Source organism: Mirounga angustirostris, unplaced genomic scaffold (genome assembly GCF_029215605.1).
Source record: "Mirounga angustirostris isolate CCGP_5_RB_7025 unplaced genomic scaffold, mMirAng1.0.hap1 SCAF_9, whole genome shotgun sequence".
Classification (NCBI taxonomy): Eukaryota; Metazoa; Chordata; class Mammalia; order Carnivora; family Phocidae; genus Mirounga; species Mirounga angustirostris.
In genome coordinates, this window is record NW_026991717.1 from 48,922,105 (window position 1) to 48,938,401 (window position 16,297).

At 37.1% G+C, this 16,297-nt stretch overlaps 1 protein-coding gene across 7 annotated transcripts in view; it reads left to right on the forward strand.

Moving 5' to 3' along the window:
• The window catches only part of RFX7 (regulatory factor X7), a 140,406-nt gene that overhangs the window by 62,721 nt on the left and 61,388 nt on the right, over positions 1-16,297 (forward strand). The window contains exon 3 of one of the 7 annotated variants that reach the window (XM_064570421.1): positions 4,586-4,664. The exons of 5 other annotated variants lie outside the window; for them this stretch is intronic. In XM_064570421.1, the coding sequence (XP_064426491.1) occupies positions 4,586-4,664 (79 nt within the window). Of the gene's footprint in view, positions 1-4,585; positions 4,665-13,669; positions 14,040-16,297 lie in introns of those variants that run through there. One more of the 7 variants, XM_064570424.1, reaches the window with a different exon arrangement.

Genomic DNA, 16,297 nt, shown 5'->3' on the forward strand with positions numbered 1-16,297 from the left:
GATGTTAACATTACCTTTTTCATGGATGCTCTTTTCAAACTGAGAATGTCGGGGCGCCTGGGTGGCTCAGTTGGTTAAGTGACTGCCTTCGGCTCGGGTCATGATCCTGGAGTCCTGGGATCGAGTCCCGCATCGGGCTCCCTGCTCAGCAGGGGGTCTGCTTCTCCCTCTGACCCTCCCCCGTCTCATGCTCTCTCTCTCTATCTCATTCTCTCTCTCAAATAAATAAAATCTTAAAAAACAAAAAAACAAAACAAAAAAAACCCAGAATGTTCCCTTCTGTTCCTATTTTCCTAAGAGGTTTTTATTAGATACATGTTGTATTTTATCAAATGATTTTTTTGCACTCATCAAAATAGTCACATGATACTTCTTTATTCTATTAACATGATGAATTGATTTTCCCAAGTGAAAACAATCCTTGCATTTCTGTGATAAATTCTACATGATGCTTTATACTTTATGTGTTACATGATACTTTTATATATTGCTACATTGGATTTGCTATTTGTTAAAGACTATTGTCTATGTTAATTATGGCTTTCGATGTGCCTTTTTTCTTGTAAAACCTTTTTCTGTTTTTTGGTATCTGGGTAATGTTGATTTCTTTTTTTTTTTTTTTTAAAGATTTTATTTATTTATTTGAGAGTGAGAATGAGAGAGCATGAGAGGGGGAGGGTCAGAGGGAGAAGCAGACTCCCTGCCAAGCAAGGAGCCCGATGCGGGACTCGATCCCGGGACTCCAGGATCATGACCTGAGCCGAAGGCAGTCGCTTAACCAACTGAGCCACCCAGGCGCCCCTGGGTAATGTTGATTTCATACAATGAGTTTGGAAATGCTTTTCTCTTTTTTCTGAAGGAATTTATTTAAAATTAATATTATTTCTGGGGCGCCTGGGTGGCTCAGTTGGTTAAGCGACTGCCTTCGGCTCAGGTCATGATCCTGGAGTCCTAGGATCGAGTCCCGCATCGGGCTCCCTGCTCGGCGGGGAGCCTGCTTCTCCCTCTGACCCTCCCCCCTCTCATGTGCTCTCTGTGTCTCTCATTCTCTCTGTCTCAAATAAATAAATAAAATCTTCAAAAATAAATAAAATAAAATAAAATAAAATTAATATTATTTCTTTAAGTGTTTCATAGATTTTACCAGTAAAACTGGGAAAGGTTTTAGTTACAAACTTAGTTTCTTTCATTATTACAGGGCTATTCTGTTTCTTCTTGATACAGTTTTAGTATTTTAGTCTTTGAAGGAATTTGTTCATTTTCTACTATATTACTGAATATAGTAGATTGGTGTGCATTGCTCATAATATTCCCTTATTCACCTTTATTGTCTCTAGAATCTGTAGCAGTTATCTCTGATTCTTGATAAGGGCCCTTTGTATCTTCTTTTTACTTGATCAGTTTAGCTAGAGGTTTAGTCATTTTATTGATCTTTTCATATGAATCAAGTTTTGGCTTCATTGATTTTTCTCTCTTGTTTATCAATTTTCCATTTTGTTTCTCTTCTAGTTAGTATTATTTCTTTCCCTCTGCTTACCTTGATTTTAATTTATTCTTCTTTTTCTAGCTCCTTAATATGGAAACCTGAAGCTTTTTTTTCTTTCCTATGGTAAACATTTTTAATGCTATAAATTGTCCTCTACACACTGGTTTAGCTGCATTCCATAAATTTTTATGTAGTGTTTTCATTATCATTCAATTAATTTTTTTTCTATTTTCCATTCTGATTTATTCTTGTACCCATGGAACACTTAGATATATCTTGATCAATTTCCAGATAGTTGAGTATTTATCAAAACTTGTTTATTGTGGGGGCACCTGGTGGCTCAGTTGGTTAAGCATCTGCTTTTGGCTCAGGTCATGTTCTCAGGGGATTGAGCCCTACGTCAGCCTCCCTGCTCAGTGGGGAGTCTGCTTCTGTCTCTCCCACTCTCCCACTCCCCTAATATATTCCTTTTTTTTTCCCCTTCCTTTGACTTCTTGTAAGATTATTTATTAGTGGTTTTCAGCAGTGCTGTTATAATAGCCTTAGTATGATTTTCTTTGTTTCTTGTGGCAAGAAGGTTCATTGAGCTCCTCAAACCTGTGAGTGTATATTTTTCACCAATTTTCAAAAAAATTCCTAGCCATTTAAATATTCTTCTTCATTGACATCCTGGGACTCAAAGTAGGTCACTAAGGCTATGCTTTGTTATTTTTTTCTCTTTTTGCTTCATTTTGGGTAGGTCATGCTTCTTTATTATCACATTTCCTAATATTTTCCATTGATTGTATCTAATCTGCTGTAAATCCCATTGAGTGAATTATCTGTTTTAGAGCCTGAATTTTTCAGGTCTAGAAATTCCACTTGGGTGTTTTGTTTTGTTTTGTTGTCCATTTCTCTTATTAAATCTTTGGGCATATTTATAATACTTGTTTTAAAGTCTTTGTTTGCTAATTATATTATCTCTAAGTTTGTTCTCTTTACTGATTTTTTTCATTGTTATTTACGGGTCATGGTTTTCTGCTTCTTTGCATATCTAGTTATTTTTAATTTAGTATTTATTTATTCATTTGTTTGTTTATAGTGTCTGGATTTTGTTCTCTTCCTTTAAAGTGTATTACAACTTTTTTTGGCCAGCAGCTAAATTACTTATAAGATAGTTTGATCCTTTGCTGTGTTTAAGCTTTGCTGGGACAAGTCTAGAATGTCATTTACTTTAGAATTTAGCTTTTATACTAAAATATGACTTCTCTAGTGACTATACTGCATTCCTTGGGTATTCACTGAGCTCTCTCAATTCTGTCTGATAAGAATTTGAACACATCACAGCCAGGTATAGTTCCCTGGTAGTTCTTTGCCCAGCCTCATGGAATTTTTCTGTACTTATACAATTTAATATTCAGCAGTAGATTCCAAGTCTACATAATGATTTGTGTAGATTTTAAAGATATTTCATATCTTCCTTTTGGTACTTTGCCTTCTCAAACACTGATCTCTGTAGGGGGGCATCTGTTACCTTGCCTTTACTGGCTTTTAATGGCTGTATCTTCTAAGCCAGCAATGGCTGCTCAAGTCTATCTTCCACTGCGTTACTCTGACACATCTCTTTTTTTGTATTCAAAGCTCCCTCAGCCTCCCTCTTATCTGGACACTTGTGATTACATTGGGCCTACTGGATAATCCAGGATAATCTCTCCATCTCAAGGTCCTTAATCACATCTGCAAAGTCCCTTTTGCCATGGAAGGTAGCATATTTACAGGTTCCAGGGATTAGAGGATTAGGACATGAACACCTTGGAGGACGATTATTATTTCTACCATACTGTCTTAGTGGATGTACTCACTCATTCATCTTAAAAACCTGGTAGTCATTCTTGACTTCATTCTTTTCCTCAGCTACCTCATATCTAGTCAATCACCACAGTTCTGCCTATCAGTTCTGCCTCCTTAATTGCTTCGTTTTTTGTCCATCCCTACTGCTACTGCATTAATCCAGATCACCATACTTGTTGGAAATACTGCAGCTATTCCTTCGCTGCTAGACTCTCCACTTTCATTCCATTCTCCACAGCACCATTATATAATCAGCTTTATAAAGGAGCTCCTGGGTGGCTCAGATGGTAAGTGTCTGCCTTCAGCTCAGGTCATGAGTTCTGGGTCATGGGATCGAGCCCTGCGTTGGGCTCCCTGCTCAGCGGGGAGTCTGCTTCTCCCTCTCCCTCTGCCTCTCCCCACCTCTCGTGCACACTCTTGCTCTCACTCTTTCTCTCTTAAAAGAATAAATAAAATCTTTTTTTTTTAAATCAGCTTTAATAAAACGTGCATCTGTTTATTTTACACCCTTGCTTAAAACCTCTCACTGACTCCCCATTATTCTATCTTATGGTATGGGAGACCTCTCATACTCTGGCCTTACTCTTGTTTAATCTTATGATTCTTCATTCCACCCACAGGCTATCATTAAGCTATAGTGAATAGTTGTGAAATAAGAGAAGAAATATATTCTCTCTAGCGCTGTCCATTAAAACATGGCTAGTCGAACACTTAAAATGTAGCTAATGTGACTGAGGAACTGAACCTTTATTCCATTTTAATTAGTTTCAAGTTAAATAGCCACATGTGGCCAGTGGCAACCAATTTGCACAGTGCAGGTCTGGAGCAGTGGTTCTCAACCAGAGGCATTTCTGCCCCCTATGGGATATTTGACAATATCTGGAGACATTTTTGATTTTCACACACAGGGTGTGTGATCAGCATCAAGTAGGTAGAAGACAAGGCTGTTTAAACATTCTAGAAAATACAGGGCATCACCTCATAAGTCTTATTATCCCAAAATTGTCAGTAGTGTTGAAGTTGAGAAACACTGGTCTAGCTAGATGATCTCTTCTTTTTTTGTTTTTTTTTTTTCTTTATATTGGCTATACCTGCTTATATTTTAAGATTCATCTTAGATATCACCCCCTCTGGAGTGGCATCTTTGATTTCTCAGGTCTGAGTTTGATACATCTTCTGTCCCATATTAACCTGTGCTTAATTACCTTTCTTGGTATTATGTAGTCACATCTATGATCATTATAATAAGTGTTTTTTATTTGTTCTTAGCCTCTTCAGTATAAGAACCTATTCATTGGAATATGATTCAAAGGTACATGAGGATGATCAATATATATTTGTTAAGTGTGTGAGTATAAACTAATCAATTATTAAACATTGAGATTTAAAATATAAGGAAGTGTTGCCACCTTCAATTTAGGCCTTTTAAAGACCCATACTTGCTTAATTATTTGAATTTATTTTTTGGAATTACTTCACAGTTTGGCAGTAAGAACAGAAACTTGTTTCATTCTTGAGAGGAAAAGAACATTTCATTCTTTCTTTTTTCTTAATTTTTTATTTAAATTCAATTTAGTGAACATATACTGTGTTTATTAGTTTCAGGGGTAGAATTTAGTGATTCATCAGTTACATACAACACCCAGTGCTCATTACATCAAGTGCCCTCCTTAATGCCCATCACCCAGTTACCCCATTCCCCCCACCCACCTCCCCTCCAGCAAACCCTCAGTCTGTTTCCTTTTTATTTATTTACTTATTTATTTTTATTATGTTCAGTTAGCCACTGTATAGTACATCATTAGTTTTTGATGTAGTGTTGAGGTTTTTTTTTTTTTTTTTTTCTGGCATTCTCCCCTTTTCCCTTGTTCTACTCTGCTTACATATATTTCTTCCTTCCATTCTCTCCTGTTAGGAGATAACCAGCCTGAACCACCACCACTCTAATCCAGAGAGTACAGATGGGGAACTGAAAACCTTACTGCATAGATGCAGGAAGGATTTAAGCAAGTGAAGTGGAACCAAGAGGCCAGAAACTAAGGAAACTGATTAGCAGTATAGCAGAATGGCTCAGAGCTGAGGCTATAGAATGAAATAGACCTGACTTTGAATCCTTGCCCCAGCCAGTATTACCATTACTGTTTGATTTTGGACATTATTTACCTAATTCACTTCTCTAAAGAAGGACATAATCATAGTACCTAACCCACTGAGTTGTTGTGAATATTAAGTGAGATAATTAGTGTAAATACAGTGCCTGGCACATAGGAAGCACACATGGCAGCTTTAGTTGAAGGTGTTACATGTGTAAATTGATAACGTAGTTGTAATTGACTCAAATCACCATAAATTTGTTTCTGGAAGTCTAAACAGTCAAAGACACATTTTATGTTCATCATCACAGAACAGACCATTTAAGAATGAATGCTCCCCATATGGGACCACTGAGGGGAGAGTATTGAATCCCTGAAACATAATGAATGGAGGATGGAAAAGGTTGGGAATCTCGGCTAAAGCCATCCGAGAAGCCAGAAGGTGCATATTGTAGAACAGATGCCGATATCGACACTCCATACTCCCTCCTCCCCCGGGCCTTTGTAGATGCTATTTCCTGGCTGTGCCCTTCTCAGAATTTTCACTTGGATCACTCCTATTCTTTTTTTTGGACTCAGCTCAGAAACCTTTTCAGAAAGTTTTGTTTATCTAGAGCAGTGCATTCAGATAACAGATAACAGCAGATAACAGAAAACTGAACTATGGGTAGCTTACAGAAATAAGAGTTTGTGTTAGGTGTTCTAGAGTGGTGCAGTAACTCAACAATGCCACTGGAGTCCTGGGCTCTTTTCTGTTTTGCTGTATTGACTTTTGTCCACTCACATCATTGATGGCTACTGCACTTACGTGCCTTTGTCCAAATGGTGAGGCAGGAAGAAGGGAGGAAGGGCAAAAGGGCTTTCTTCTGGAGAAGCTCTGTCTTTAGTTTAGGATACTTGCTTCCATTCTGAAAACCCACTTCAGGACCTTCAGTCTCCAGAGTAATGTCACTTGGGACTCCTAGCTGTAAGGGAAACTAGAATATGGAGGAGCTTTTTGTTTCGTAGCCTCTATACCAGAGAAAGACAAAGAAGAATATACATGCATACATACGTACAAGTTCAACCAATCTGCCTTACCTTCTCGGTTAAGGGCCTCTGCTTTCATGCACCCTGTAAAATGCTCTGTGTTCCTGTTAAAGCTCTTACCACATAGTATGCTAATCACCAGATTAATTTGTTTTCTTCTCCAAAAATAAGCTTTTGGAAGTAAAGACTGTCTTGTGGTCTCTATATCCTCAGTGTTTAGCACAGTGCCTAGTATGTGAAATATACTCAGTAAACACTTGCTGAATGATTACTCACAAACAGTAATTATAAAAAAGAATGTATAATATGTATATAATATCCCCACACAGAGAGTTTCTTTGTATTTGTCGTTGTTGTTCTTAGTATTATTTACCACCATATGCCAGACAAGTGCTTTACATGTTTTATCATTCAACCTTCTTAATTTGCCTATGAGATTAATCTGTTTTCATCTTCATTTTCCAGAAAAAGAAACAGGCTCAGACAAGTTAAGTAATTTACCCAAGGTTATAAAACTTGATAATTGGTAGAATTAAGCTCTTAATCTAGGTAGTCTGACTCCAGAGCCCAGGCATTTAAAAACTGTGATACACTGTATCGTTTTTTAAAGTATATGAAATATGAGTTTATATGTGAATTTTTTGAAATTCTGTTTCTTATTATAATCAAGAAAATGTTTCTGAAAATGATTTTCCAACTTTAAAATAAATCTGAAATGAAGAAATTAAAAGCTGACTTCATTATCTTACTGAATTTTAGTGGTCAGTGATTCTAAATGCAATTTATTTTTTGCATGCAGTTTGTTTGAATGCCCTTTAAAGAACTCAAAACATGCTCACTAAAACAAAATAGCTAAAATGATTCTAATTATTTAAATCAATTACAATTGTGAAAACTGTGCCACTATGAAATATAGAAGTGAAAAATATAAAATTGTATCTGTGCTATTTTTAAAGCCCAGCATTTTGCCTGTTTATCAGGAAAGACAAATGAAAATATTTATAGTGGTATAATTGTGAATAAAGCTTTTTGTTAATGTTTTAATGCTTTTGCAGTGAAAACAGTCAATTTTTACTTTAATAATAACAAAATATCTTAAACTAAATTTCTCATTAGTTATAACACTTTTAGATCTATAATGTCATTATACATTTGTAAAGCTGATCCAATTATATTTTTTATAACCAATTTTACAGTCGAGGCAAAATCTAACCTTGATATACCCAATACCAGAGGATTAGCTAGACCCCAGCAGAATTCGAAAGCTACTCAGTCCATATTGCTTAGTCGCCTTGCCTTATTAGTTCAGTTAAATGGGACTACCTGACAGCTGTAGGAAATCCTAAAATGTGAGGGAAATAACCATGAGTGTTTGGTGTAGAAAAGGCCTGGTTTGGTTAAAGTCAGTCACAGCAGGCTGGGAAATAACAGTTCATGTTTCCCAAAATATGGTCCTTGGAAGAATAGTTCCATAGGATGTTAATATGTTATACAAAAAGTTCCAAAAGTCAAAAATTTTTCATGAACTTTGGATTAAAAAGTGTCTTAAGAGCTATTAATATGCTGTGTATCCTGAATCTTAAGTATAGTGTGTTCCAAACTTTTTTCCCTCATAAAACTTACCTTGAAACTGGTTTTCTAGGCCACACTATTGAGGAAATGATTGGTAAAATCTATAGGGCAATTTTCTGGAATAGAAAGAGAAGTTATTTCCCATATGTTATCATTCAGAACTATCAGAATATTGAGAACTTCCTATTTATGTTACTATGTTTTAGGCATATGCACCACCAGGAAGCAATATTTCCACCAGTTCTAATGTTCAGGTCTCCTAAATGATTAGTTCTGCTTTGGAATTATTAGAACTAATAATGATTAAAGGGGGGGGCAGGGAAGACTATATATTTTGGTTCCTGTTAGGAAAGGCTAATGTAAATATTAAACAACAGTTTGTCAGGAAATCAGTTGAAAGCAGGAAGAAAAATATATGTCTCATAGACTTGGCAATTCAACAGCAATCCTGGTAAGAATATAAAGGTAAGATTAGACATTCTTTGCTTACCTTTCTTCTCATTAGTTTGAGAGATAAAAGGCTTACAACCAAGAATAAGGGAGGGTATTTTAAATCCCATTTGTGTCCATATTTTAAACTTCTCAGGAGGAGTATATGGCCTTACTTCTCAGGCTCTCTAACTGATCAACATTCCAAGAGAAGACTCTTATGTATTGCCAGCGACTTGTAGGTCTAAAGAAAATGCTGCATTGATTGGCCCTTTTTGGTGACTTAGCATAGCCTAATAAAGCACTGTTTTACCGAGCATCCTATGCGCTGGACTTAGGTCAAGTAAACTCACTTGGGCAAAAAGTGAACAGGTCTGGAGTTCCTTGTCATAGATGAGTTTATAGGCTTCCTGACCTAAGTCACCTCTACTGGGATAGGGGTTATTCATGAAAGTTGACCAAAAGAGGACTTTGTAGGATTATCATTAGGAAGGAGAAGTGGAAAGTGATATGGAATTTGCCAGAATCCCTTTTGGAGGGCCAGAGAAACCTGAAACTAGGTGACAGATGCTATCATTTAGATTATTCGAGTAGTGAGGCACTTCCCTTCCAGGGGAGAACTCTCAGGAGGGTCCTCTTGCAAAAGAATATAGTAGAAAACTTGAAGAGGTGAACTTGTGTTGAATCTGGTGTTAAGTGTATCCTAGGTTCTGAATATTGATTCAGTAATCCTTTAGAGGCTGCTCTCTATCACCCACTCCCATTGGAATAGTGTTTGTCCTCCCTAGGGAAATGAACAAAAATTAACAGCCTAGGGGTGCCAGGGTGGCTCAGTTGGTTAACTGGCTGGCTCTTTTTTTTTTTAAAGGTTTTATTTATTTATTTGAGACAGAGAGAATGAGAGACAGAGAGCATGAGAGGGAGGAGGGTCAGAGGGAGAAGCAGACTCCCTGCCTAGCAGGGAGCCCGATGCGGGACTCGATCCCGGGACTCCAGGATCATGACCTGAGCCGAAGGCAGTCGCTTAACCAACTGAGCCACCCAGGCGCCCCTGGCTGGCTCTTGATATCAGCTCAGGTCGTGATCTCAGGGTCCTGAGAACCACCCACATTGGACTTCATGCTCAGTGGGGAGTCTGCTTCAGGATTCTCTCTCCCCCTCTGCCCCACCCCCACCCCCTGCTTGCCCTTGACCTTGTAGACCAGAGGAACTACTCTAGAGACCCACAGGCTAGATCTGTTCCACAGAGGTGTTTTGTTTGGCCCACATTGACATTTTTAAAATTTCAGATTGGTTGCCATATTTTAAAATTGGGAGAGTTCACAGAAAAAAGTTGTATGTTTGGTTTCTCTTCAAAACTCAGGACACTTAAGTCCTTACTTCCACATGACAGCAGTTGGCTGGGCCTACGTAGCAGCTATCCCTTTCAAACATGAAGTATACTCTTTAATCTTCTCAATCCCCACCAGGCTTTTAGCTCCTCAACATTGATATTTTTCTTCCCTATAGTTTACTTTAATCATTTGTATTACCTGCCTGGCATTTGGGTTTGTGACCTCTGTATTAGATTCTTTTGGGGCAAGGTTATTCTGAGAGTCATTCTTTACAGGGTCGAGGGAACCATAATAGTATATGTGAGGACAGATAATGAGAAAACAGCCTCTCTTTACTGTCAGGTTTTGCCCTGGCTGGCCATTACAACAACTAGTCAATAGAAAAGCAAAAGTAGGGTAGAACAAAGAATTATGATAGCTCTTTTGAGAGTCTTTCCCATTGGCTGGTCATCGTGTGAAACATTTTATCTTATTTCCCAGTGAAACCTTCCCTGACCACTCTTGTTTAAATTGTATCCCCTCCCAACACTTTTTCTTCATAGCATTTATCATAACCATATAATGTATGTTTTACTTTTAAATTTTGTTGATTATCTCTCTCCTAGTATTAAAATTTAAGGTCCTGCCTAAAGCATGGTAGACAGTGCTGGATGAAAGAATGAATGTTCTCATTTAATTTTTAAACTTTTCAAGTCTGTCCCATGGTTACTGTCTTAGGTTAGAAGCCAGTTATTTTGGTGTGCCTACAGCTGCAGCAATTGGACAGAAACTAAAGGATCCATGAAATGTTAGAGAATGGCGTATCTGCTTCCTGAGCACCAGGACTAAACGAAGTTAGAGTGGGACTTTCTAAGATAGATGCTATACTGCCAGACATAATTTTGTGAACTCACTCAAGGAATAATTTTTAAAGAAGAGGCACTTGTCCTCTCCTGCCCTCCAGAGATATATAGTATAATATGTCATTGAGGGGACATATATGAAGTGTATACAGTTGGGGGACTTCCTTCCTACTCTCCCTCTTTTATGGGAGAAAGCATGCTTTCTCACCTCAGATCCTTGCTGTAATGAATACTAAATGATGACCAAGGTCAATTTACTAATCCAGTCTTGATTAAAACTAAAAGTTTTGTTTGCAGTATCTAATTAAAATACATTGTAGCTTGAAAGGAGTTCATTGTTAGAATAGAAGATAGGGTTTATCTTGTGATGTGGCCCTAGGGTTACTGTTAGTAAGCAAAGACCTGTTTCAAAATCTGATTTTTTCCTTTGGTCAGTTGGTTGAAGAAGTGGGTAACTTTCAAAAGAAAGAGCATTTTTGTGTAGAATTTACTACGGCAGGGAGGAAGACTTGACAAAAGGGCCAGATTTAAATAGCTGGTTCTGTTTTTTTAGTATTATAAAGAAATAATCTCTGGGGCCAGGCCATTTAGAGGACATTGAACCTTTTATTCTTTTTTTTTTTTTTTTGCATTAATCTTGAGTTATTTCATACCCTCTTTGTATGGGAGGACAGTACAGTCATAATGTTTTGTTTTGTTGTTTTGTTTTTTTCCCTCCTGTTAGGGATTCAAGTGGACTAAATTGCCAGTAAGGCGCAAATTATGAATTCTAGTAACTCTTCTCTTTTATAATTATTAAGAATGCCCTAACCTGGGGCGCCTGGGTGGCTCAGTTGGTTAAGCGACTTCCTTCAGCTCAGGTCATGATCCTGGAGTCCCGGGATCGAGTCCCGCATTGGGCTCCCTGCTCGGCAGGGAGTCTGCTTCTCCCTCTGACCCTCCTCCCTCTCATGCTCTCTGTCTCTCATTCTCTCTCTCTCAAATAAAAAAAAAAAAAAGAATGCCCTAACCATTGTCAGCTAGCTTTCAAATTCATTTTATTGTCAAAAAGAAAAATAGGAAAGAATAATGGCAATCTCTTACCACTACCTGAAAGAAGCTCAATATTCATTAATATCTTGGTATTCATAAGAATGGCATAATACACAAAAGTGTGGTCTGGTAGAAAACAAATGAATTCTTATAGTATTGTGGTTTTTCTATCTTTTTATTTTAAGTCATGGGCAAAAGAAGGAGAGGTTACTAGGAATGGAGAAAGCAATTACAGAACTGAAGGTTCCTCTCTCTGGCCTACACCTCTACTGAGGCTGTAGCTTTGTAATCTTGAAGAATCAATTAGAAATCCATTTTTCGGGGGAACATAATAATAGCGTCTCTCTCAGAGGCCATCCTTTCTTCCTGTGTTGAAAAAAGTTAAAAACACAGTGACTAGAAAGACCTAAACCTTCTCCTTGTTAGTGCTCCCACCCCATCCCCAACTACTAGTAGAATCCTGGAGTCTTTTTATAAGGGATACAGAAATGTCGATAATAAGCTTTGCCTCACCTAAGTGATCCAAAGAAGTATTACATGATCATCTCATCGTGGTCACTCTTTGTAGAATTTAACTACGGGTAGTGGTGTTCTCCCTAGAGGTGGCTCTCCTGAATTCTGTTTCTTTTTTTTTTTTTTTAAGATTTTTTATTTATTCATTTGTCAGAGAGAGAGAGAGAGAGCACAAGCAGAGGGAGAGCAGGCTCCCCGCTGAGCAAGGAGCCCGATGAGGGACTCGATCCCAGGACCCTGGGATCATGACCTGAGCCGAAGGCAGATGCTTAACCGACTAAGCCACCCAGGTGTCCCCTGAATTCTGTTTCAGAGTGATTCACATTTGTCACCTTATGTACCCTCTGCCTATTTGAACCTTTGTACCTGCTATGTGAATATTTTAACAATATGCCCTTGTCTCAGCACTTTGTTTGGTCTTTAGTCTTCTGGGCACTTATGCAGGCATTATACTTGATACCATGTTATTCATTATTTCAGTTTCAGAGATGCAGCTTCCTTCTTTATTATTAAGTCCTTAAAAAAAAAACCCAGTATATTTTAAAGCATGTTCTTTAAAATGACCACTGTTAGATAAAATTAGATGTTTAGATGTCCATGGCAATCTCTTTAGCTTTCTTCTTTCATAACTTAATCTAGTTCTAATTTTATGTGCAGAACTTTCCTAATATATTACACACACTCTACTGAGAAATACCTTACTTACCTACCCTAGAGTGTGATTTTTTCCAGTGCTTACACTGCAGCCCTTCAAGGCTTCTTGATGTCAGAATTTCTCTAGTCTTGATTGTAGTTGAGGCAAGCTCAAAGGGGTTTTTGTTTGTTAGTTTGTTTTCAGATGGTCATGGATTCTTTAGATCACCCAGCAGAATTAGAAGGAAGTAAGAAAGTTTGGGTTTCACTGAAGTTTGCTTGTCAGCCTTGGTTTACTTTTTTAAAGCTGTCCCTTAGTAATTGATGTCTTTCAAATGGACTTAGATCACATTTGTAATCCAGAGCAGAATATTTTATTTTTTTATTTTTTTATTATGTTATGTTAGTCACCATACAGAACATCATTAGTTTTTGATGACTCATTTTTTGCGTATAACACCCAGTGCTCCATGTAATATGTGCCCTCTTTAAAACCCATCACCGGGCTAACCCATCCCCCCCCGCCAAAACCCTCTGTTTCCTGGAGTCCATAGTCTCTCATGGTTCGTCTCCCCCTCCAATTTCCACCCCCTTCATTTTTCTCTTCCTTCTCCTAATGTCTTCCATTCTATTCCTTATGTTCCACAAATAAGTGAAACCATATGATAATTGACTTTTTCTATTTGACTTATTTCACTTAGCATAATCTCCTCCAGTTCTGTCCATGTTTATGCAAAGTTGGGTAGTCATCCTTTCTGATGGCTGAGTAATATTCCATTCTATATATGGACCACATCTTCTTTATCCATTTGTCTGTTGAAGGGCATCTCAGCTCTTTCCACAGTTTGGCTATTGTGGACATTGCTCGGAGCAGAATATTTTAAACAGAATTAAACCATTTTCATTTTATATCTAATTCAGTAGGTTTACAAATAGAGTAAATTATCACAATAATACAAATACAATAAAAATTACTCTCCCCATTTGATTTGTATTTTCTAGAGAATGGAAAAACAACTTCCTCTTACATTGTTTATAGCAGGTGGCTCAAAAGAAAATCACACCCCACCCCCACGCCCACCATAGTTCTATCATAGCAAGTTAGGCAAGTGAAATTTAGAATTCTAAGCAACAAGCATTGAAAACTAGAGTCCTCATACCTTGACCTTTTTCTCTATCTTCCTTATTCAATCCTGTGGGAGGACAGCTTTCACAACTGCTGGGGCCTGAGAGAATATAATATCAGGTATGTTGATTGTTTCCATAAATTAAAAAAGGCTATAGAATAAGGTTCTACTTTCCCCCTTTTAGTCCTTCTGCCAATGATGCTGGTGCAAAAAGAGGCCTTTTAGTAACTGTGCTCCTGAATCAGTGTCACCTGAGGAGGAAAAAATTAGATTTTTTTTACGTTTTGTTTTTTGCTTTGTTTCTGTAGTTTATAAAATCAAACGCAAATTCAAGCATGACTATCCTGTCAGTGTATATATTTTCCCTCTATACATGGTTAACGGAAGAAACAGTCAAACTGGAGAATATAGGTTTCTAGATTTTAAGCTGACTGTTCTGCATACAAATTTAAGTTAAATTTTTTTTTAAAAGACCCTTTTCTGATACCAGTTTGAAAAGTAAAGTTTGAAGAACTAATTATGGATGTGATAGCCTGGTTGGTCATCTTCCTTCAGAACTCAGTCATTGTCAACCTAGCTAGTTCTTTGAAGGGTATTTATACATCTCAATAGAAGAGTTTCTGCTTTTTCTGGAAATAAAAATAATGATCCTCAGATGTCAATTCACCATCATGGATTTGCATGAAAGCTTCACAATTGAGCCTTCAATTTGTTACGGTCTTAGTAAACATCAGCCTTTTCCAGGTTTTGTGACCTTATTTAAAAACAAAACAAACAAACAAAAAACAAAAACCTCAGTAACACCTGAGAGGGAAGTCTCATAACAGGAAACACATCACTATAGCGAAACTGATTTCAAACAGGAGAAATTCCTTTTTATTAACATTTGAGAAATTATAGTGTAAACCCGATTCAAGATGGTCCCTAAAAACAGGAGCAGATCTCTCCATTCAGACTATCTTATAACTATATTCCATGGCAGTAAATACTGGGAATATATTTCCTTATCATCTGCTTGAAGGGCTTCAAGTCCTGGTAATCAGACATTTGAAATTCTCCCTGATCCTCAGCAATCCATCCATTTATATTGATAGTTCAGAGGCAGAAATGCTAAAAATAAACTCAGGTTTTGTTTTTGTTTTTTTTAAAGATTTTATTTATTTGACAGAGACACAGCGAGAGAGGGAACACAAGCAGGGGGAGTAGGAGAGGGAGAAGCAGACTCCCCACTGAGCAGGGAGCCCGATGTGGGGCTTGATCCCAGGACCCCGGGATCATGACCTGAGCCGAAGGCAGACGCTTAACGACTGAGCCACCCAGGCGCCCCAAAACTCGGTTTTTGAAATATAGAATATTGTTTCAAGTATTTTTTATGATAGAAGACAGGTGGAAAGTTACACATTTCGTTCCAAATCCAATCTAGGAAAGCTTTTGTTTCTGACCTATTCTGCTTAAATTGATTTCTTTCTCTCTAGTAGTACAGTTGTCAGAAGTAATTTCTAACTTCTATTTCATCTTGATGGCTTAGGAGGAAATAGTATCTACCTTTTTCTGCATTCACCCTGTGGAAAGTCACTGTTGATGGAACACTGTCTTCAATAACTTAGGGGCAAGCGTGATGCTCACACATGAAACCTAGGAGCCTTGTTCTTATGGTGTACCTCCCAAGTTAGTGTAGGTCATGAGGCTAAAATATTTCCTACAAGACATCTTGCTTTTTCAAATAAAAGATTATGTACTTGTTGATAGAATTTGAACCATAAACTCTTCTACCAAAATCTTTTAAGCAATTATATATTTCAGAATAATATTTATATAATAATATCTATCATAGATATATTTTATAAATTGCTTTTAATCCTCACAAAAATTTTATGAGCATTTTATCACTGTTTTACAGATTACTCAGCTTGAACAGCTTGCTAATATCACAAAGCTAATGAGTGCAAATCTGGAATTTGGCTCTAAGCCTTCTAATTCTATATTCTACACATCACTACTACTATATCTTACTGCTTTAGATAGATTAGATTTGAAGGGTCAGTCTATCAAGCTCAAGTAGCAGCTGTTTCATTCATTTTTAATATATAATATAGGTCATATATTCATACTAGTTATCAACAGGAAATTTGCCTGTTAAACTCAGATTTATAAAAGCTCTATCAAAGCTCCTTTATTACTATGTTAATCAATTATTGGGTAATATTTTTATATGAAGAATCTCTGACACAAGTTCAAGAAGGATCAGTGAATTATACATTTTGTTATATTACTCTCAAGGATAAGTTGTTGATTTTTTCTAAATTAAATTACACCTTAGAGAAAGGTGTTTTTAAATACTAAAAGTAAAAATGGCATTCTTTTTAACCTGTAAGTA